The sequence below is a fragment of the Ranitomeya imitator genome, chromosome 1 (assembly GCF_032444005.1).
Source record: "Ranitomeya imitator isolate aRanImi1 chromosome 1, aRanImi1.pri, whole genome shotgun sequence".
NCBI lineage: Eukaryota > Metazoa > Chordata > Amphibia > Anura > Dendrobatidae > Ranitomeya > Ranitomeya imitator.
In genome coordinates this window covers 1225910222-1225932960 of record NC_091282.1, presented here as the reverse complement: position 1 = coordinate 1225932960, position 22739 = coordinate 1225910222, and the positions used below count along the sequence as shown (strand labels likewise).

The window sequence follows — 22739 nt, the reverse complement described above, 5'->3', positions numbered from 1 at the left end:
GGATCCTATGTTATCTACTGTATATAGAGGTGTTATCAGTCATTGTACAGGAGGAGGAGGTGATCTGTGACATCACCTATTGTCAATGGTGGATCCTGTGTTATCTACAGTATATAGAGGTGTTATCAGTCATTGTACAGGAGGAGGAGGTGAGCTGTGACATCACCTATTGTGAATGGCGGATCCTGTGTTATCTACTGTATATAGAGGTGTTATCAGTCATTGTACAGGAGGAGGTGGTGAGCTGTGACATCACCTATTGTGAATGGTGGATCCTGTGTTATCTACTGTATATAGAGGTGTTATCAGTCATTGTACAGGAGGAGGTGAGCTGTGATATCACCTATTGTGAATGGTGGATCCTGTGTTATCTACTGTATATAGAGGTGTTATCAGTCATTGTACAGGAGGAGGTGGTGAGCTGTGACATCACCTATTGTGAATGGTGGATCCTGTGTTATCTACTGTATATAGAGGTGTTATCAGTCATTGTACAGGAGGAGGTGAGCTGTGATATCACCTATTGTGAATGGCGGATCCTGTGTTATCTACTGTATATAGAGGGGTTATCAGTCATTGTACAGGAGGAGGAGGTGAGCTGTGACATCACCTATTGTGAATGGTGGACCCTGTGTAATCAGTCATTTTTAATCCCGTCTCTGCTGATTATGAGACTTCTGTGAAGATCAGGATGTATAAGTGTTAATTAGCCCCAGTGACCAAAATAAATATTCCAAGACCACAAATTATTTTTTTAAATACCAATCGTGATATGAAAATAAACCTTCATGTTTTAATACATGTAACAGAAAGCGCTGACTTAAATAATGGTAAGGGTCTGACAGTAGCCGCCCTTTAGCATCCCAGGAGCTTTTTACTGCAGGATCTGCTGGTGTGCGCCGGACACGCTGCCATTGATCGGCGAGGGGCTGCAGCCTAACACATCATTTACACTTTCTCTACTCTTGCACTATTGTGTTGCTTCTAGCAGCAGGACTTCTCCTCTTCCCCATTATTATTTACTACAATTATTTTTAGTCATTTTCTGCTTTTCACAACATCAAAAGCCCTTTCTTTTCCTGTCTGGCAATAGATATCTGATCACAAAAAATAATTATAATGTTGTTAAAATAAAAATAAAATGTGGAACAGGGATATAAAATGGTGAAAATTTTGCACAGCGCTTAGAATTTTTAAAGTAAATACGGTACATAAGATATCATAATATTGGTATGGCATAGTAAAAGTATTACAATAATAAAAAAGTATAAAAAAATATAAAAAATGCATATATGCAAAAAATAAATAAATAAATAATAAAATAAATAAAAATAAATTGCCCCTCCTTCCAGAAGAAAAAAATTATACAAACTCTCTGTCACTTTTTTGTTCCCTTTTCAAATTTCGGCACCAAATAAAGAACAAAAAAAAAGCTCTTTTAAATACACTTAAAAGTATCAAGTATCAATATGACCGACGATGTAAAAACCAAAAATCAAGGTCGAAAAGAAAAAAAAATACACTTATTTACTTAATTTTTTTTTAACTTTGCACAAATATGTAGAATACAGCATTAAATTCATGTATTTTTTGAGTCTACTATTTTTATATACTGACGTACCAGGTACGCAACAAAAAAATATATCTATTAAAAAAAAAAGTACGATAGGTTGCTGGTCTAAAATGCCCAGAAACCAACAAATCCATGAAAAAGGTCAAAAGGTCAGGAAAAAAATAGATCACAATATATAAAAATTGACTAATCTCTTAAAAAAAAAATAATAATAATAATAAAAAAAAATCCTGATTTTACCATCAATAAAATAAAATGATAGAACTTCAGTAATAACCTATAATAAAACTACAAAAAAAATTACATACAGGGGGCGTAAAATAACACATGATGGTTCAATTAAAAGAAAAATAAAAAAAATAAAAAAAGTATATATATATATATATTATATAAAATAACAATTTTATAATAATGAATTTAACAATAAATGTGATAAGGTAATAGTTTTATACTAAAGTATAGAAAAATTATTATATTTATAACATTAATATAATATTAATATATTTACATTATATTTTATTCGATTTATTTGATTTTTGAACCATATTACAAATGATTTATATATTTACATTATATATATTAATTATATAATATATAATTATATATATTAATTTATAGAAATTAATAAATAAGAATACGTACTGCGAGGAAGGATGGGGAGCGACATGCAACTCTTCAGGACATTAGTATTCATGATCAGTGCAGGTTTCTCACCTCTTCGGAGGTCTCATTACATCTGGACGCTTTTAAGGTTAATTTACAAAAAGCGGCAGATCCTAATGTAAGAATCTTTCCGGCTGCACGGCAGGAAGCGGCGGCGATAGGATGTCGCCGGTGATAGGACATTGTCGGGGAGTCCACAGGACCGCAGCCTGGGCACTGGCTGACTGATTGTCGCAGGTGCAAACAAAAATGGGAAAAACAATTCTGCACAAATTATTTTTTCCCCCAGAAAACTACCTGTTTATTCAGTCCAGAGTTTATTCCCAGAAAGCCCATTATTTTAATCAACTGTATATAGAATATTACTGCATTACATATTTATATAACTATTATTCTTTTGTATATACGGTAGTTGTATATTACATTTTTTTTGCAATTTTTTTTCAGCTTTTGAAGCTATTTTTTTTTTAATGTTCTGTAATTTTCTTTAGCGTAATTCACATTAGGAAGGACGTAGCGCAAGTTAGTTTAACGATTATTTGTAAGTTAATGTAATTTTTGTGATTACGTGCATGATTTATTTTATTATTTGTTGTTTTTTTTTATTTTGCTTTGACTTTTTTTATTCATTTATAAATTTATATTATTTTTTTTTCTGGGAATTTCACGCTGTTACAGTACACGGACTGGTCGGCGGCTCTCCCGACCCAAGGATGAAAAGCTGCATAGAAATACATGAAGCTGCCACTTTCGGGTCGGCAGAGCCACCGGCCAGTCCAAGCTCTGGCTTAGATTTATACGTTCGCCTTTATGTGGCATTTTTATCCCTGTCATGACGGTTGGGGCTGTGCGTGGTTTAATTTGACCCAGAAGCTGCCATGATTCCAGTGATTCCGTGATCCGTCACGTGACCGCTTGGATCACCAGATGTAGCGCCTCTATCTTCAGCGCTAGTTCAGCTTCCATCTTCAGAAGTCTCTGACAACCCAGCCCCAACATTCAGCGCTCTTATATTGCAAATGGGCATTTGGGTTGTACATAGCTGCTTTAAGGCTACATAACCAGGTACATATAGTTGCCATAGGAGTCTATTGGTTCCGGTAGCTCTTTATGCCACCAATTTTCTACAGAGTCATCCAACATGGTTCTCAGATAATTTTGGAATCCAATGGCTATTAGTTCCGGTAGCTCTTTATGCCAACAATTTTCCACTGAGTCATCCAAGATGGTTCTCAGATAATTTTGGAATCCAATGGCTATTGGTTCAGGTAGCTCTTTATGCCACCAATTTTCTACTGAGTCATCCAAGATGGTTCTCAGATAATTTTGGAATCCAATGGCTACTGATTCCAGTAGCTCTTTATGCCACCAATTTTCCACTGAGTCATCCAAGATGGTTCTCAGATAAATTTGGAATCCAATAGAAAATCATCATCACATTTTCCATAGGAAAGTACAGAAGAATTGCATTGACTCCATTAGGGTGCCATACGAAGGCGACCCGTGAAGCGCCCGTGGTTCTCTACCATGGTTCTGCAGTAACCCAGATCTGCCTTGTGCGTGTCATCTAATATAGTCAACATTTACGTGTGCACATTGACTGACATAAATCTGGCAATCAACAATGCAAAAAGCAATTCAAAATGGATATGAGGTTCATTCGTAACACCCATCATTAAAGTCTTTGAGTCTAAAAAAAGTCTAAAAAAAAATAATTCAAAATTTATGGCCAAATAACTAGAAACCCTAAATCCACCAAATTTAGATGGTTTCACCATAACATAGATATTTACCATGATAATAATGGTAAAATGAATGCAGCAATAAATGTATCACTAGAAAAAACAGCGCCCCCGGTGGACAAATGATTCCATCTTTTTAATGACCATGTGCGTCACGGGGAACATCCGACATGGCTGCGATATAAGATATGGGATAACTTATGACAACAGTGATCATCTCCGACGGATCGCTTAGTAATGTTCCCGTACACTGTCCCCAGTGTTCAGCTCGGCCTCCTCTCCACCCCGGCTCTGTCATTCAGCTGTAATTAATGCCCTGTTGGTCTTTCTACAATCACCTAAGCCCAACAAAACAGGCGAGAAAAGAGAGAACCAATTTAAAATTAACAGTGGATAACGTGAGACATCCCGCCGTGTGGTAACGAAGAAGTCCGGTCCACATTACAATGGATGGAACATCCTAATTAAGCAAAGATATGACTTCATTGAGAAAGAGGGAAGGGGGTGATCCTCCACCTCCCCCCAATTAAACAAAGAAGGTGCCATTTCTTAATTGGACATCGGATTTAGAGATCTGACAGTTCAGCATAAAATGATTTATAATTAGAAATGGTCAGTGAAATTCCATCTACAAGACGGAGAGGACGAGACACTCAACGAGAAGAGGAGGCCATGTTCTCCCAGCTGTCAGTAATGCGGAATATTAGGTGAACACTTGTATTATCTGCACCTTATACTTTCAACATATTTATTTCTAAATTGTCATGGGGATAAACCATAACCTATTTGTGGCCCAGTTCATGACTCTGTCTGGAGCTTCTATCTAAATCTCCAAAAAACGGGACTCAGACGTACCCCGACATAGCCATTGACTTTGATGAAGCGGACATGAAAAGTGGACACCGCCAGATGGGAGGTCAAAAGAAGGTCTTTTCAGGCAGACACAATAGAAAGGTCTACTGCGCTATTTTGTCTGCCAGAAGGAAGGTAAAAAAAAAGTCCAAGGTTTCCTATTTTGGATGCTTTATTGAAGTCAATAGTTCTTTTGGGGGTATTTTTCAGGCAATCAGAGGCAATGTAAAGCCAGGAACAGGGACACAGAAGTGGTGTGAACCAACTGCAACGCCAACACCTTCTCGAAATCAGAAACCTCCACCTTTTTACAGAACATAGACAGCCATCCAGTAGGTGCAGTCCAATGTACGAATGTAGCTGTAATAAGAATTATCCAGCCAGTACTACATGACCACATGGAACTTTCAACGGATGCCCATGTAATGAAGGTGACATGGGACTGGAGTGTTCCATACAAACACAACTCAAAGCTATTAATCGTTCATAGACCAGAGTACTGCTTCAATGAGGAGTTCAGTAATAAGAACCACCTGTGGGACTTTTATCAACGATGATTGGCTAGCGGATCACAGAATTACAACATATTCACCATTCTTTCCTCAGATTACTCTCACACCATCAACTATCTTCATGTATACACTGAGAATGGATTGGCAGAGAGCATGAGTGATCAGCCCCTCACTGGCCATGTCCTTGCAACCTGGGGAGTACAACACAAGTGGTGGCCAGTGGTTGGGGCCCAAGTGGTGGAACCCACAGTAATCCAATTATCATTCATGAGGTGGATTGGTGATCATTTAAGTAGACGGGAACAACGTTATACTCTCTTCCCTCCTGACACCACTTTTTTCCCATCTCCTGACGCATTCACTTCATTCTTTCATGGTTATAGTCTTTAATTCGTAAATCTTCTTCAGTGCCTTCCTTTATTCCTTTTAAATGCTAATTCAATTTATTTCTGGATGAATATTCTCATCTTCAATCCTACCTTTATTCCCTCTTGTCATGTGGTTTATTCCCTCATGGTTCTGCTTTTCTACACCCCCTCATTCACTCCCTTCCTGGCTATGCTCTTTCTTTGTTCTCTTCTGGGTCTTGTCTACTTTTTGATCCATTCTAGTTATGCTTTTCTTCAATTGCCCCGATCACACTCTTCTGAATTTCCTTCTGTGTATTTTCCTCTTCACTCCAACAAAATTAGGCCTACTTCATCCACTTTCTGCTCGTGATGTTGTTTATTCTGTTGGTTCTTCTGATAGTCATATCCTCCTGGTTATACTACCCTTTCCCTGCTGGTCATGACCTTATTCCCAGCCATTTGCTTTCTGTTTTGGTAATCTTCTTCCTTCCTACCTGGCAAAGCTTTTATTATTCCCTCCCTGGTCAGGCTCTGCTTCGCTCTCTCCCTAGTCATGTTTTGCTTCGCTCCTTGGTTGTGCTTTACTTTGCTCCATCCTTGGTCAGGCTCTTCTTTGCTACCTCCTCAGGCAGGCTCTTCTTCACTCCCTCCCCGGGCAGGCTCTTCTTCGCTCCCTCCCCGGGCAGGCTCTTCTTTGCTCCCTTCCCGGTCAAGCTCTTCTTCGCTCCCTCCCCGGTCAGGCTCTTCTTTGCTTCCTCACCGGTCAGGCTCTTCTTCGGCTCCCTCCCCGGTCAAGCTCTTTTCGCTGCCTCCACAGTGGGCTCTTTTTTGCCCCCTCTCTGGTCAGGCTCATATAACAGATCAGGAACAACGTCATCTTCAGTTTTCTTCGCCTAAGCTAGAACCAGAAACTAGAAATGTTCAGTGCAGGTCTCCTAACCTTAGAATGGTCACTTGACTGGAAGAAGAATAAAACCTCATGAATGTCCAACATTTCTGGGACCTTTGTGGATTAGGAGGGTAAAGTTTCTCCTTGTGGAGAGCTTGATGAAGGCTCAAGGAGAGTTGCAGGCTATGCAATGCTTCATGGGAAAAAAGGTATGAAAATTATCCCTCTTCCAAGGGGAAGAATGCTTGATGTCTAGGGCCACCTATTGGGGACAGCTAATAAATCAATGTCTGACCCTTTAAAGAGCCTTGAGACATGACTTAGGATATTCCAATCAAAAAACACTTCAATCGGAGAGCAGCTGTGTCAGGCCTCTTGCTCCTCATCGGAGAAAGGCTGAATGCTGGTTGTTTGGGTCACTCCTCTGATGAAGGTCTCTTGAAAGGGCAAATTATTTCTGCTTTAAAGATCATCATAACACCATGCTAGGAATGAATGGGGCTTGTTCATGCAGAAGAAGAAGTTTTCTCTCTTCAAAATGAAAGAAGAAAAAACGAAGACCGTGATGACGATGAAAGGCGTGGAGGTTCTGGGATATGTGTGCTCAGCATGCACGGCACGTGGGATCCAGCCAGTGACTTCACCGGTTGTGTCTGACAGTTGTGACACGTCTGTCTCAGGTACACAATGACCAGGCGGCAGAGCCCTCCGTAACCCTGCGTGTGCCTCACATCTGCTATGCAGACGTCATCGCACCTGCCGTTACCCCTCAGCACCTTGCTCATTACAGCTTTGTGCTCTGCATAATGTGGCAGGGCCCCCCGGGGGTAACACGAGAGGTGATTTTACCTCCATGAGGAAGAAGATCGCAGTATAAGAGCAGAGACGCCCCGAGGAGCAGCTCCTGGAGCTGATCCTGACTCCACCACAAGATGGAAAAAAAAAATAGCTGAAAAAATAGGACAGTATGGGAAATCGATTGGAGTTCAACGCCACTCATAACAACCAATCAGGTTTCAGTACCGTGTCTGGTGCAGGCTTGTTTCAGCTTAGCTTGGGCCCGCTCGGGTCAGGTACCAGATTAACATCAGCCCTCTTGGGTCATGTACCAGTTTGGCTGGGGCCTGCTCAAGTCATGTACCAGATTGCATCAGCCCGCTCGGGTCGTGTGTTAGTTTGGCTTGGTCCAGCTCCGGTCAGGTACCAGTTTGTCATTAGCACTCATGTGCCAGCTTGGTATAGGCCTCTTGGGTAAGGTACCAGATTTGCATGGGTCTGCTTGGGTCTGGTAGTTGGCTTGGCCTCAGCCCTCTTGGGTCAGGTACCAGCTTGGCATCAGCCCTCTCAGGTCAGGTACAAGCTTAGCATGGCCTCTTGGATCAGCTACCAGCTTGGCATGGGCCTCTTGGGTCAGCTACCAGCTTGGTAAGGACCTCTTGGGTCAGCTACCAGATCAGCATCAGCCCTCACAGGTCGGGTACTAGCTTGGCATGGCCTCTTGGATCAGCTACCAGCTTGGTAAGGGCCTCTTGGGTCAGCTACCAGATCAGCATCAGCCCTCTCAGGTCAGGTACAAGCTTGGCATGGCCTCTTGGATCAGCTACCAGCTTGGCATGGGCCTCTTGGGTCAGCTACCAGCTTCGTAAGGACCTCTTGGGTCAGCTACCAGATCAGCATCAGCCCTCACAGGTCAGGTACTAGCTTGCCATAAGCCCTCTCGGGTCAAGTACCAGCTTGGCATCAGCCCTCTCGGGTCGGTGGGCCTTGGCATATCAAATCTAACCAATCTGTGCAATATTATGTTGAGCTTCAGGAGAACAGAAATTAAATATAGAAGAATAACAGAAGCTAAATCAAGCTTTCTCCCCGAGGACGTGCAGTAGAATTTTAAAAGTAGATCTGGAGTGGATTAGAGAAATTATGTATAAATTGGTACAAAACAAAAAAAAACACATTTTTTTTATTGTAATGAATAGTAAAAGATATTTACTGACGGACTGAGGAGTCCTGTTATGGCTGGCAATCAGGCAACACAGCGTGCAGTAATCAGCGCACATACAGAGATCTGGCAATAACCCAAAACAATAGGACGAGCTCTGAGACGTGGAATCTCTGTAGACTGCAGTACCTGATCTATCCTCACACAACTGGAAGCAGCAGTGGATTGCGCCTATAACTACCTATGCAACTCGGCACTGCCTGAGGAGCTGACTAGCCTGAAGATAGAAATACAAGCCTGACTTACCTCAGAGAAATACCCCAAAGGAATAGGCAGCCCCCACATATAATGACTGTTAGCAAGATGAAAAGACAAACGTAGGAATGAAATAGATTCAGCAAAGTGAGGCCCGATATTCTAGACAGAGCGAGGATAGCAAAGAGAACTATGCAGTCTACAAAAAACCCTAAAACGAAAACCACGCAAAGGGGCAAAAAGACCCACCGTGCCGAACTAACAGCACGGCGGTGCACCCCTTTGCTTCTCAGAGCTTCCAGCAAAAGATAATAACAAGCTGGACAGAAAAAACAGAAAACAAACTAGAAGCACTTATCTAGCAGAGCAGCAGGCCCAAGGAAAGATGCAGTAGCTCAGATCCAACACTGGAACATTGACAAGGAGCAAGGAAGACAGACTCAGGTGGAGCTAAATAGCAAGGCAGCCAACGAGCTCACCAAAACACCTGAGGGAGGAAGCCCAGAGACTGCAATACCACTTGTGACCACAGAAGTGAACTCAGCCACAGAATTCACAACAGAGTCCGCAGTACAGATTCTTCATACTGTAGTGTCCGGTACTATGGGTGTCTCAACCCTATATGCCCTGGAGAGCTTGTAGTCAGAGACTAGATCCCTGCATCGCTAGGCAATACAACGGTGACCTCTACAGGAGAGGTGCTGAATGGGCGGCTCACACACTCGTATGTGAAGAACATCCTGTTCCAAACCTATGGTGATGGTCAAACCATTCTAAATAATACACTGCTCAAAAAAATAAAGGGAAGACAAAAATCCCACACCCTAGATATCACTGAATGAAATATTCCAATTGTAAATCTTTATTCATTACATAGTGGAATGGAGACAACAAGGATTTGGATTCCTGGACCACGGTGTGAATTACTGGTATGATGGACTCCTCGCCAGAGACGGACTACACCTCAACAAACCTGGGAAACACACATTCGCCAGAAGACTCGCTACACTCATCAGGAGGGCGTTAAACTAGAAGAAGAGGGGACGGGAAGAAAAACATTAGACTCGAACAAAGACGACCCAGGAAAACATACTCAGAAGGGAGGTAAGAACATTTCTAAAACAATCCACAGTGAGGAGATTGGAACAAAACAAAATCCTCTAAACTGCATGCTCGCAAACGCCAGAAGCCTGACAAACAAGATGGAAGAACTAGAAGCAGAAATATCTACAGGTAACTTTGACATAGTGGGAATAACCGAGACATGGTTAGATGAAAGCTATGACTGGGCAGTTAACTTACAGGGTTACAGTCTGTTTAGAAAGGATCGTAAAAATCGGAGAGGAGGAGGGGTTTGTCTCTATGTAAAGTCTTGTCTAAAGTCCACTTTAAGGGAGGATATTAGCGAAGGGAATGTGGATGTCGAGTCCATATGGGTCGAAATTCATGGAGGGAAAAATGGTAACAAAATTCTCATTGGGGTCTGTTACAAACCCCCAAATATAACAGAAAGCATGGAAAGTCTACTTCTAAAGCAGATAGATGAAGCTGCAACCCATAATGAGGTCCTGGTTATGGGGGACTTTAACTACCCGGATATTAACTGGGAAACAGAAACCTGTGAAACCCATAAAGGCAACAGGTTTCTGCTAATAACCAAGAAAAATTATCTTTCACAATTGGTGCAGAATCCAACCAGAGGAGCAGCACTTTTAGACCTAATACTATCTAATAGACCTGACAGAATAACAAATCTGCAGGTGGTTGGGCATTTAGGAAATAGCGACCACAATATTGTGCAGTTTCACCTGTCTTTCACTAGGGGGACTTGTCAGGGAGTCACAAAAACACTGAACTTTAGGAAGGCAAAGTTTGACCAGCTTACAGATGCCCTTAATCTGGTAGACTGGGACAATATCCTCAGAAATGAGAATACAGATAATAAATGGGAAATGTTTAAGAACATCCTAAATAGGCAGTGTAAGCGGTTTATATCTTGTGGGAATAAAAGGACTAGAAATAGGAAAAACCCAATGTGGCTAAACAAAGAAGTGAGACAGGCAATTAACAGTAAAAAGAAAGCATTTGCACTACTAAAGCAGGATGGCACCATTGAAGCTCTAAAAAACTATAGGGAGAAAAATACTTTATCTAAAAAACTAATTAAAGCTGCCAAAAAGGAAACAGAGAAGCACATTGCTAAGGAGAGTAAAACTAATCCCAAACTGTTCTTCAACTATATCAATAGTAAAAGAATAAAAACTGAAAATGTAGGCCCCTTAAAAAATAGTGAGGAAAGAATGGTTGTAGATGACGAGGAAAAAGCTAACATATTAAACACCTTCTTCTCCACGGTATTCACGGTGGAAAATGAAATGCTAGGTGAAATCCCAAGAAACAATGAAAACCCTATATTAAGGGTCACCAATCTAACCCAAGAAGAGGTGCGAAACCGGCTAAATAAGATTAAAATAGATAAATCTCCGGGTCCGGATGGCATACACCCACGAGTACTAAGAGAACTAAGTAATGTAATAGATAAACCATTATTTCTTATTTTTAGTGACTCTATAGCGACAGGGTCTGTTCCGCAGGACTGGCGCATAGCAAATGTGGTGCCAATATTCAAAAAGGGCTCTAAAAGTGAACCTGGAAATTATAGGCCAGTAAGTCTAACCTCTATTGTTGGTAAAATATTTGAAGGGTTTCTGAGGGATGTTATTCTGGATTATCTCAATAAGAATAACTGTTTAACTCCATATCAGCATGGGTTTATGAGAAATCGCTCCTGTCAAACCAATCTAATCAGTTTTTATGAAGAGGTAAGCTATAGACTGGACCACGGTGAGTCATTGGACGTGGTATATCTCGATTTTTCCAAAGCGTTTGATACCGTGCCGCACAAGAGGTTGGTACACAAAATGAGAATGCTTGGTCTGGGGGAAAATGTGTGTAAATGGGTTAGTAACTGGCTTAGTGATAGAAAGCAGAGGGTGGTTATAAATGGTATAGTCTCTAACTGGGTCGCTGTGACCAGTGGGGTACCGCAGGGGTCAGTATTGGGACCTGTTCTCTTCAACATATTCATTAATGATCTGGTAGAAGGTTTACACAGTAAAATATCGATATTTGCAGATGATACAAAACTATGTAAAGCAGTTAATACAAGAGAAGATAGTATTCTGCTACAGATGGATCTGGATAAGTTGGAAACTTGGGCTGAAAGGTGGCAGATGAGGTTTAACAATGATAAATGTAAGGTTATACACATGGGAAGAAGGAATCAATGTCACCATTACACACTGAACGGGAAACCACTGGGTAAATCTGACAGGGAGAAGGACTTGGGGATCCTAGTTAATGATAAACTTACCTGGAGCAGCCAGTGCCAGGCAGCAGCTGCCAAGGCAAACAGGATCATGGGGTGCATTAAAAGAGGTCTGGATACACATGATGAGAGCATTATACTGCCTCTGTACAAATCCCTAGTTAGACCGCACATGGAGTACTGTGTCCAGTTTTGGGCACCGGTGCTCAGGAAGGATATAATGGAACTAGAGAGAGTACAAAGGAGGGCAACAAAATTAATAAAGGGGATGGGAGAACTACAATACCCAGATAGATTAGCGAAATTAGGATTATTTAGTCTAGAAAAAAGACGACTGAGGGGTGATCTAATAACCATGTATAAGTATATAAGGGGACAATACAAATATCTCGCTGAGGATCTGTTTATACCAAGGAAGGTGACGGGCACAAGGGGGCATTCTTTGCGTCTGGAGGAGAGAAGGTTTTTCCACCAACATAGAAGAGGATTCTTTACTGTTAGGGCAGTGAGAATCTGGAATTGCTTGCCTGAGGAGGTGGTGATGGCGAACTCAGTCGAGGGGTTCAAGGGAGGCCTGGATGTCTTCCTGGAGCAGAACAATATTGTATCATACAATTATTAGGTTCTGTAGAAGGACGTAGATCTGGGTATTTATTATGATGGAATATAGGCTGAACTGGATGGACAAATGTCTTTTTTCGGCCTTACTAACTATGTTACTATGTTACTATGTAATGTGATGAGAACAATGAAACCTAAAAATTATCAACGTAAATCACAACTAATATCCCACGGAGGTCTGGAGTTGGAATGATGCTCAAAATCAAAGTGGAAAATGAAGTTACAGGCTGATCCAACTTCAGTGGAAATGCCTCAAGACAAGGAAATGATGCTCAGTAGTGTGTGTGGCCTCCATGTGCCTGTATGACCTCCCTACAATGCCTGGGTATGCTCCTCATGAGGCATTGGATGGTCTCCTGAGGGATCTCCTCCCAGACCTGGACTAAAGCATCCGCCAACTCGTGGACAGTCTGTGGTGCAACGCTGGTGGATGGTGCGAGACATGATGTCCCAGATGTGTTCAATCGGATTCCGGTCTGGGGAACGGGCGAGCCAGTCCATAGCTTCAATGCCTTTATCTTGCAGGAACTGCTGACACACTCCAGCCACATGAGGTCTGGCATTGTCCTGCATTAGGAGGAACCCAGGGCCAACCTCACCAGCATATGGTCTCATACGGGGTCTGATGATCTCATCTCGGTACCTAATGGCAGTCAGGCTACCTCTGGTGAGCACATGGAGGGCTGTGCGGCCCTCCAAAGAAATGCCACCCCACACCATTACTGACCCACTGCCAAACCGGTCATGCTGAAGGATGTTGCAGGCAGCAGATCGCTCTCCACGGCGTCTCCAGACTCTGTCACGTCTGTCACATGTGCTCAGTGTAAACCTGCTTTCATCTGTGAAGAGCACAGGGCGCCAGTGGCGAATTTGCCAATCCTGGTGTTCTGTGGCAAATGCCAAACGTCCTGCACGGTGTTGGGCTATGAGCAAAACCCCCATCTGTGGACGTCGGGCACTCAGACCATCCTCATGGAGTCAGTTTCTAACCGTTTGTGCAGACACATGCACATTTGTGGCCTGCTGGAGGTCATTTTGCAGGGCTCTGGCAGTGCTCCTCCTGTTCCTCCTTGCACAAAGGCTTAGGTAGCGGTCCTGCTGCTGGGTTGTTGTCCTCCTACGGCCCCCTCCACGCTTCCTGGTGTACTGGCCTGTCTCTTGGTAGCGCCTCCAGCCTCTGGACACTACGCTGACAGACACAGCAAATCTTCTTGCCACAGCTCGCATTGATGTGCCATCCTGGATGAGCTGCACTACCTGAGCCACTTGTGTGGGTTGTAGAGTCTGTCTCATGACACCATGAGTGAGAAAGCACAACCAACATTCAAAAGTGACCAAAACATCAGCCAGAAAGCATTGATACTGAGATGTGGTCTGTGGTCCCCACCTGCAGAACCACTCCTTTATTGAGTGTGTCTGGATAATTGCCAATAATTTACATCTGTTGTCTATTCTATTTGCACAACAGCATGTGAAATTGATTGTCAACCAGTGTTGCTTCCTAAGTGGACAGTTTGATTTCACGGAAGTTTGATTTACTTGGAGATATATTCTGTTGTTTAAGTGTTCCCTTTATTTTTTTACAGCAGTGTATTTAGTGCTTTCTAGCTGTTCCACACCAAAATCATCCCAATTTATATGGACCTCACATTATCCACTTGTTATATTTCGGAAAGTCTCTCCAAGCAAACTGTATAAATTGGGGTAAGTTTACATGCATGTGTTGTAAAGTAAAGGAAGTTAAGTTCTAGGACCTATTGTGCTGGCAGCATGCTCAAACAAAAGAATGACGCACTAATGCTAAGAGTCTGACAAGATAAACTGTGGTGGTTTTTGGCAAATAAGAGAGCTATGAGGTCATGCTGTTAGTTTTTGTCAAATGAAAGCACATTAACTTGCACCCTTGTGCCTGCTTTAGCAATCATTTGATCAAATGTTGGGTGAGGTCTGGAACATGGAAGAAACAAGGAGGAGTAAGGCGGCAATATCATGAGGAGGTGTCAGGCGGCAGTGTCACGAGGAGAAGTCAGGCGGCAGGGTCACAAGGAGAAGTCAGGCGGCAGGGTCACAAGGAGGAGTCAGGCAGCAAAGTCACAAGGAGGAGTCAGGCGGCAAAGTCACAAGGAGGAGTCAGGCGGCAGTGTCACAAGGAGGAGTCAGGCGGCAGGGTCACAAGGAGGAGTCAGGCGGCAGTGTCACAAGGAGGAGTCAGGCGGTAGTGTCACAAGTAGGAGTCAGGCGGTAGTGTCACAAGTAGGAGTCAGGCGTCAGTGTCACAAGGAGGAGTCAGGCGGCAGGGTCACAAGGAGGGGTCAGGCGGCAATGTCACAAGGAGGAGTCAGGCGGCAATGTCACAAGGAGGAGTCAGGCGGCAGGGTCACAAGGAGGGGTCAGGCGGCAGGGTCACAAGGAGGAGTCAGGTGGCAGGGTAACAAGGAGGAGTCAGGCAGCAGGGTCACGAGGAGTCAGGCGGCAGGGTCACGAGGAGGAGTCAGGTGTTACGGTCACGAGGAGGAGTCAGGTATTAGTGTCACGAGGAAGAGTCAGGCATTAGTGTCACGAGGAGGAGTCAGGCATTAGTGTCACGAGGAGGAGTCAGGCATTAATGTCACGAGGAGGAGTCAGGCATTAGTGCCACGAGGAGGAGTCAGGCATTAGTGCCACGAGGAGGAGTCAGGCATTAGTGCCACGAGGAGGAGTCAGGCATTAGTGCCACGAGGAGACAGGCATTAGTGTCACGAGGAGACAGGCATTAGTGCTACGAGGAAGGAGGAGTCAGGCATTAGTGTCACGAGGAGGAGTCAGGCATTAATGTCACGAGGAGGAGTCAGGCATTAATGTCACGAGGAGGAGTCAGGCATTAGTGCCACGAGGAGGAGTCAGGCATTAATGTCACGAGGAGACAGGCATTAGTGCCACGAGGAGGAGTCAGGCATTAATGTCACGAGGAGGAGTCAGGCATTAGTGCCACGAGGAGGAGTCAGGCATTAATGTCACGAGGAGACAGGCATTAATGTCACGAGGAGGAGTCAGGCATTAGTGTCACGAGGAGGAGTCAGGCATTAATGTCACGAGGAGGAGTCAGGCATTAATGTCACGAGGAGGAGTCAGGCATTAGTGCCACGAGGAGGGGTCAGGCATTAATGTCACAAGGAGGAGTATGTGCTCCTGGTTTTATTAACATTATTGATGTGCCGTGTGACTCTTGATATTGTGTAAGTAGAACACAATGTACGAGTCTTACAGTTGTTCGGTAAAGCTGCATATACCGGGTTAGTAGCGATATGTCCCATGTCTGTGGAATAAAGGGGTTTTTCAGACTCTTGTTTCTCATGTGATGGGTTTCATGACTTCTGTCTGTTAGGGAAGGTATTATGTCCTATATAGATCAGCTAGCTAGCTTTCCTCCTATGACTAACACTATGGAGGGGATACACTGAATCCTAATTAATGAAATTTTTTGGCCACCTTCTGGACACATCCTCTGCCTTTCCTAGGGGTAGATGCCCTTTGCTCACCTTCATGGCTCATGGACATGTATTGATCATTAGCAGCTATCTGAGAGATCTCACAAGCATGTTGCCCCATTAGGAGGGCTCACCTGAGGTGCCATCAAACAGGTCTACACACAACCTGACACAGGCTAAGATAAGCCACAGGTAGCTGCCGTCATAAAACCAGGGCAGATCATATTGTGCTCTAAGATCACAAGCAGATAACCTGCCTCTAACATGGAAACAAGCTGGCAATAAATCCAGATGGCAGATATGGGGCTTTGAAGCCATTGTAGGTAATGTATTCCGGCTATGTGACCTCCTGTCCTGCAGGCGGACAGCTCCTCACATCAAAGAGGTCTCCATTCCGCTAGCAGTGTGACATCTGCCCCAACTGGTCTGTACTGGAAGGATGCTTGATGCTATGCAACCATGGAGGCAGAGAATTGCCCACCTTGTCCCTATCAATGATTTTTACCCTTTACAAGCCAAGGTCCTGCTTTTATTATTTTTTTTTTTTTGCTGCATTTTATCAGCCATAACTTTGTTAACTTTTACTCTTGTTATTTTTCTGTCACTACCACCATCTTTTTTTTAGCACTGTGGCGGGATCATCTGTCAATCTAAAGAGTATGGTGCCTCTTGACTCCTTCAACAGATGTTATAAGGGAAAAGAAGGATCGGTCACATCTGCTTTCCAATGGCTGATCCTTTTGAGGTCTGGGTTATGAGCCGCTGCTATAGGAGTTTGAAGGACACCGAGGAGCCTCAGGGATGTCAAGGAGCCTGTGGGTCACCAAGGAGCCTGAGGAACGTCAAGTAGACTGGGGATCACTGAGGAGCCCGAGCAACGTCAAGGGGCCTGTGGGTCATCGAGGAGCCTGAGGAACGTCAAGTAGACTGTGGATGACTGAGGAGCCTGAGCAGCGTCAAGGGGCCGGCGGGTCATCGAGGAGCCTGAGGAACGTCAAAGGGTCACCACGAAGCTTGCGGGATGGTGAGAAGCCTGCAGAATGCAGAGGAGTCTACAAGAGCTCAAGTAGCCTGTGGACGAGGAGCCAGCGGAACACAGAGCAGGCGGTGGAACGATGAGGAACTGGTGTGTCATTGAGACATTTGATACTTCGAGCAGCCTGTGGAACGGCGAGGAGCCTGCGGAACGACAGGGAGCCTTGCAGAAATCCGAGGAGTCTGGCAGTGGCTCTCTCACAGAGAATATCGGCTGAGTGTTTTTGTGCAAAGGGGAGACAGCTATCCAATGTGTATGGGGGGGGCCTAACATTTCACCTATATGGGCTTTCATTAAATTCCTGGCTGTCGAGACAGCCTATCGACATCTCACTACTGAGCAGAGAATATTTACACCAGCAGCCAATTAGACTCTGTTCACTCTACATTTCAGTCAAGGGTTACAAAAAATACATTTAGAAAAATATTTAAAAAATGTAGATTATTTTTGGGAGGTCTAAAATAGTTAGTGTACAGAAGGTGGAAACCATTAAATATCTTGTGATCTAACCAATCAAAGCTATAAGACCAAGGACATTTGCAAAAAAAACAAAAACAAAGGTCACTTGCTGGCGCAAAATTGTGTATAATCAACCATTGTGGCCATTTTCATGATGGGCTATCCTCGTCAACGTCCATCATAGTCATCGGCCATCATCATCATCGTGATCGGTCATCATCATTGGACACATCATCGGCTATTATAGCCATCAGCCATCATCATCATTATTGGTCATCATCATCTTCATCATTGTGATCGAATAAAAAGTTCCAACCTGACAGATGAGGGTTTTGTCAGGCAGCAGCCTCCGGCCACACGAATCAGAGTTTGCATTTAATTTTAAAATAAAAAGATAAAAATTGGCCATTTTGGATGATTTACTGATCCAGCTTAGATATGGTGCCCCAAAATCTACATTTTCACAATCCTTCGGGCCCTAGCGCTTGTACAACAGAATATAGGCAACAAAAGAAAAAGAGCCCACCCATCTCCCACATCTGAAGAAGCCGGCGGCGGTCTACACTCTCCTTCTTCAGCCCCCCTGAAGTGGACATGACTGAAAATATACTCAAGTGATGAACGTGGGATGGGCACCAGGATCTCCTGCCTCACGTGGTTGGAAGGATATTGGTGTCAGGCTGCAGCTGAAAGCCGCCTCATTTTAATCATTGCATGGCATTCTCATGTGAGCAGAGATGGACTATGGCGATGGTTTAGGGGGCGGACGGAGCACTTACTTTTCAAGTCCAGACATTATAATGGGAGGTAGAACGAGGATAGGCATGGGGAGCACCACTCTGGTGAGAGCTGTCTCTAGCAGCGCCTGGAAAGAGAAAGGAAGGAGGATTAGACATTGATACGGCACAGACATGCTCAGCATTATTTCACGTCACGTGTGATCATCAGACATATGTGTCCCCTGGAGAACAAACCACCTGGGGGCTGCGAACCACCTGGTGCATACATGCAGAATATTCCCCTGGAATCACAGTAGACTGAATAAGGGCTCCACAAATCCACACGTGGCACGTCCATCCAGCATGGATTCTGTGGTCTGGACTTTTACGGTTATATTCAATGGAAAAGTGCGAGAATCTGAATGATTGTGGATTACCTTCAAATAGTCATCTGCCCTGAGCCTGTGGAGGCCGCCTGTGACGATGTCCAGTCTCATATGACCATTATAGCCAGAGGCTGAAGCAGCCACATGGCATGAGACATCCACAGGGAAATCAGGACCAAAATCAGATTTCCCTCAGAAGATCGGTCATCAGAATTCACTATACAAACTGCACATAGCATTACATAAGTCTAACAGACCTGATGGGGCTAGTGTACTTACCATGAAAATTCAGGTCAGACTGACTGCACAATCCTGATCATAATCCTGAAGAGTGACAGTGCTCATGAGTCTATGAGTATTCAATCTTCACCCACCCTGACAGCTGTAAACTCTCCGCCCACTCAGCCTGACAGCTATTCAATCTCCGCCCACTCAGCCTGACAGCTATTCAATCTCCGCCCACTCAGCCTGACAGCTATTCGATCTCCGCTCACTCATCCTGACAGCTATTCGATCTTCGCCCACCCACCCTGACAGCTATTCAATCTTCGCCCACCCACCCTGACAGCTATTCAATCTCCGCCCACCCGCCCTGACAGCTATTCAATCTCCTCCCACCCGCCCTGACAGCTATTCAATCTCCGCCCACCCGCCCTGACAGCTATTCAATCTTCAACCACCCACACTGACAGATGTCAAATCTCTGCCCACTCAGCCTGACAGCTGTTTAATTTCCACCCACTCATCCTGACAGCTATTCGATCTCCGCCCACTCATCCTGACAGCTATTCGATCTCCGCCCACTCATCCTGACAGCTATTCGATCTCCGCCCACTCATCCTGACAGCTATTCAATCTCCGCCCACTCATCCTGACAGCTATTCGATCTCCGCCCACCCAGCCTGACAGCTATTCAATCTCCGCCCTCTCATCCGCTATTAAAATCACCGCCTGCTCTATTTAGATATGTATACAATGTGTTTTGTGAAATCTGGTGACAGATTCTCCATCGTTCTAGATGCTTTGGAATCATAATTTGCCCTCTTTGTTCAATCTTCTGGTTTTGGTGAAATTCCACAACAAATCTTAACTCCTGGAAAGTATTGGATTTTCTGACTTATTTATCTGATACAACAAAATGCCCAGGAAAGATAAAGGCACGATCCAGGGCATAGAGAAAACAAAAAATCCCTTCAAAAGTTAAGTTTATTGAATATGCATAAAAGTCTAAAATTACAAACAAAAGATGCCTCATAAAAAAGGGACAGCAATAGACCTGCTCAAAACACACACAAAAGGTGACAGTATGTCAAATAAGGGGGGCAAAAAGGACCACCTATGCGGTCCTAAACTCTGTATACACAGATAATGCATGGTATATAGGTAGCTTATGTACATCAGTAGTAAGAACACATTATAATATTACAACAGCCCCCTGAAGAAGCAGGGCGAAACACGTTTTGGGGTGGACTTACAGCAGTGGTTAAAAAGAACAAAATAGGCTCAAATTATCCACTGAAAAATGGAAAGATGCTTACCCCGCTTAGTTTTTTTCAGATTTCAGGAAAGGCTTTTTTGAAATCTCTTAAATAGGACCTGTCCCTTGCCATAAAGAACTTTTTTTCACCTGGTGTAAATGCCGCTGTTCTCCTGCTGAATCTGGTTGTTTTTCTTATTTTCCCGCACCTCTCTATTCCTGAGATATGGCACCTCTTTCTTGTCCATAAACCATGTATTTTTTTTTAACCAGCTGGGTGTGGCCTTCGTGAAAATGTCACAATGAGGAGTTCCAGACCACTCCCACTTGGTTAACAAGACTGTATTTGTATACAGAGAAGACGAGGCCATATCTCAGGAATAGAGAGGTGCAGGACCAAAAGAAAATCATCGCTGGATTCAGGAGAACAGCCGCATTTACAACTGATAAAAAAAAAATTACATATTTAGAGAATATAACAGGTTGAGAAACAGGAGTGAGCAGATTTGTGGATTTCTATTGCAAATTTGGAAAAAAAAACTCAATAGAAGAAAAGATGAAAAAGAAAAAAAATATTTTTTTTTAAAAAACAACTTATAATTAGAAAAAAAGTGGGTGAGTACAGAATAGATCGTCCAGAGCGCATATGTGATGAGTTAACGGCGGAGATAAAGCTGCATACGAGGAACAGTAACTGCGGTGCCCCTATAAGAGGCAGCGCTTGGCTTTGGCTCCCGTACAGTGCAGACGTATCTGAGGGGGAGTTTATTGGCCGCGGTGACTCACTGATTGTGCGGGAGAATCCTCCTCGGCCATATGTTTTTCTATATGAAGTTTAGTGTAAATATTCGCTCGTTAGATCTGCGCTTTTGGTGAATTGTGTAAGAACGGCAGATTTATCCTTCATCTAAAAACTCATCAGTGATTTCATTTCCTTTGATAATCAGCATCATTTTATCCATTTCATTGTACAGATACGTGCACGCAGATATATACATACACAGGGAAATAAACAGATACAGATAGACAGACGATAGGTATGTGATTCATATCTCTGAAATTTGTTCAGTGCATTTGTATTGAATCCCCCCAAGTCAACATTTTATAGGACCACCTTTTGCTGCAATTACTGCCGCAAGTCTGTCTCGACCAGCTTTGCATATGTAATGGTTGTCCTGCTGGAAGATGAACCTACTCTACTCCCCAGTCTCAAGTCTTTTGAGGCCTCTAACAAGTTTTCCTCCAGGATTGCCTTGTATTTAGCTCCATCCACCTTCCTATCACCTCTATCCAACCTCCCTGCCCCTGCTGAAGAAAAGCCTCCCCACAGCATGATGCTGCCACCACTACCACGATATGTGATGTGGGGATGGTGGTTTCAGAGCAATATTAAGTGTTCGTTTTCCACTACACATGGCATTTTGCATTTATCCCAAAACATTCAAATTTAGTGTCACCTAACAAGAACACTTTTTCCCATATGCTCGCTGTGTCCCTTAAATGGCATCTGGAAGAAGGAGCTCTTGTCAAATGAGATCTAAGCATAATTTACTGGGTTAAATGCAAAACGCTATGTGTGGCGGAAAAGTAATGCTGCACATCACCCTGAAAACAGCATCCCCACCATCAGACATGGTGGTGGCAGCATCGTGCTGTGAAGAGGCTTTTCTTCAGCAGGGGCAGGGAAGCTGGTCAGAAGTGATGGGAAGATGAATGGAGCTAAATACAGGGCAATCCTGGAGGAAAACCTATTAGAGACCAGCGACAAAATGCTATCCTACAACCATCAGTCACTATAGACCTTTACTTGCGCACTTTATCACGTTCCCGGTCGTTCTTCTAGTAGCACATTTGGGGTGCTGTCATCACTGAATTTTAATAATTTTTGATCAATATGTATATGTTGGTGGCATTTTCTTTTATTGTCATTTTGATCGCATTTTTAAACTTATTCATCTATATTGGGGTTTAGTTCTATTACACTCTGTTGGATATAGATACAGGTTCACCTTTATCTTATATTGTTAGGTTTAAGCTCTCACCATTTTTTTGTTTGACTTAGTAAGCAGTCACTATGTTATATGGCCAGTGCGCATGCGTGCTGATGCGCTGGGCGGGTTGCCGATGACTGTGTCAATCTAAGTGGTGGGCGAGGCACTGGGTCGGGTCTCCGCCCCCCTTTAACACTTGGGCCGGGATCTGGACTTGGCGTTTTGCTACCGCCGTGAGGCACTCGTCGGCCACATGGGTTCCGGTGATGTCGGTCCGCCATGCACCAAGTTTTGGTCCTTTAACAAGATATTTAGTCAACTTTATTCCCGTTTGCATTTTAATTTAACTACACATACCGGCAGTCCTTTCTTCTGACTTCCTGTGAATCACGGTCATATGACCGCATTATCTCACTTCCGGTTAAACACTTTTAGTTTTGGACTTCAAATACCGGCACTCTTCAACTTCCTGTCTATTGC

At 43.6% G+C, this 22739-nt stretch overlaps 1 protein-coding gene across 1 annotated transcript in view; it reads right to left on the bottom strand.

Annotated features, from left to right (window-relative positions):
- SFXN5 (sideroflexin 5) overlaps positions 1–22739 on the bottom strand; it is a 345747-nt gene that overhangs the window by 103397 nt on the left and 219611 nt on the right. Inside the window, exon 12 of the mRNA XM_069745104.1 lies at positions 18466–18551. Coding sequence (XP_069601205.1) covers positions 18466–18551 — 86 coding nt within the window. The remainder of the gene's footprint in view (positions 1–18465; positions 18552–22739) is intronic.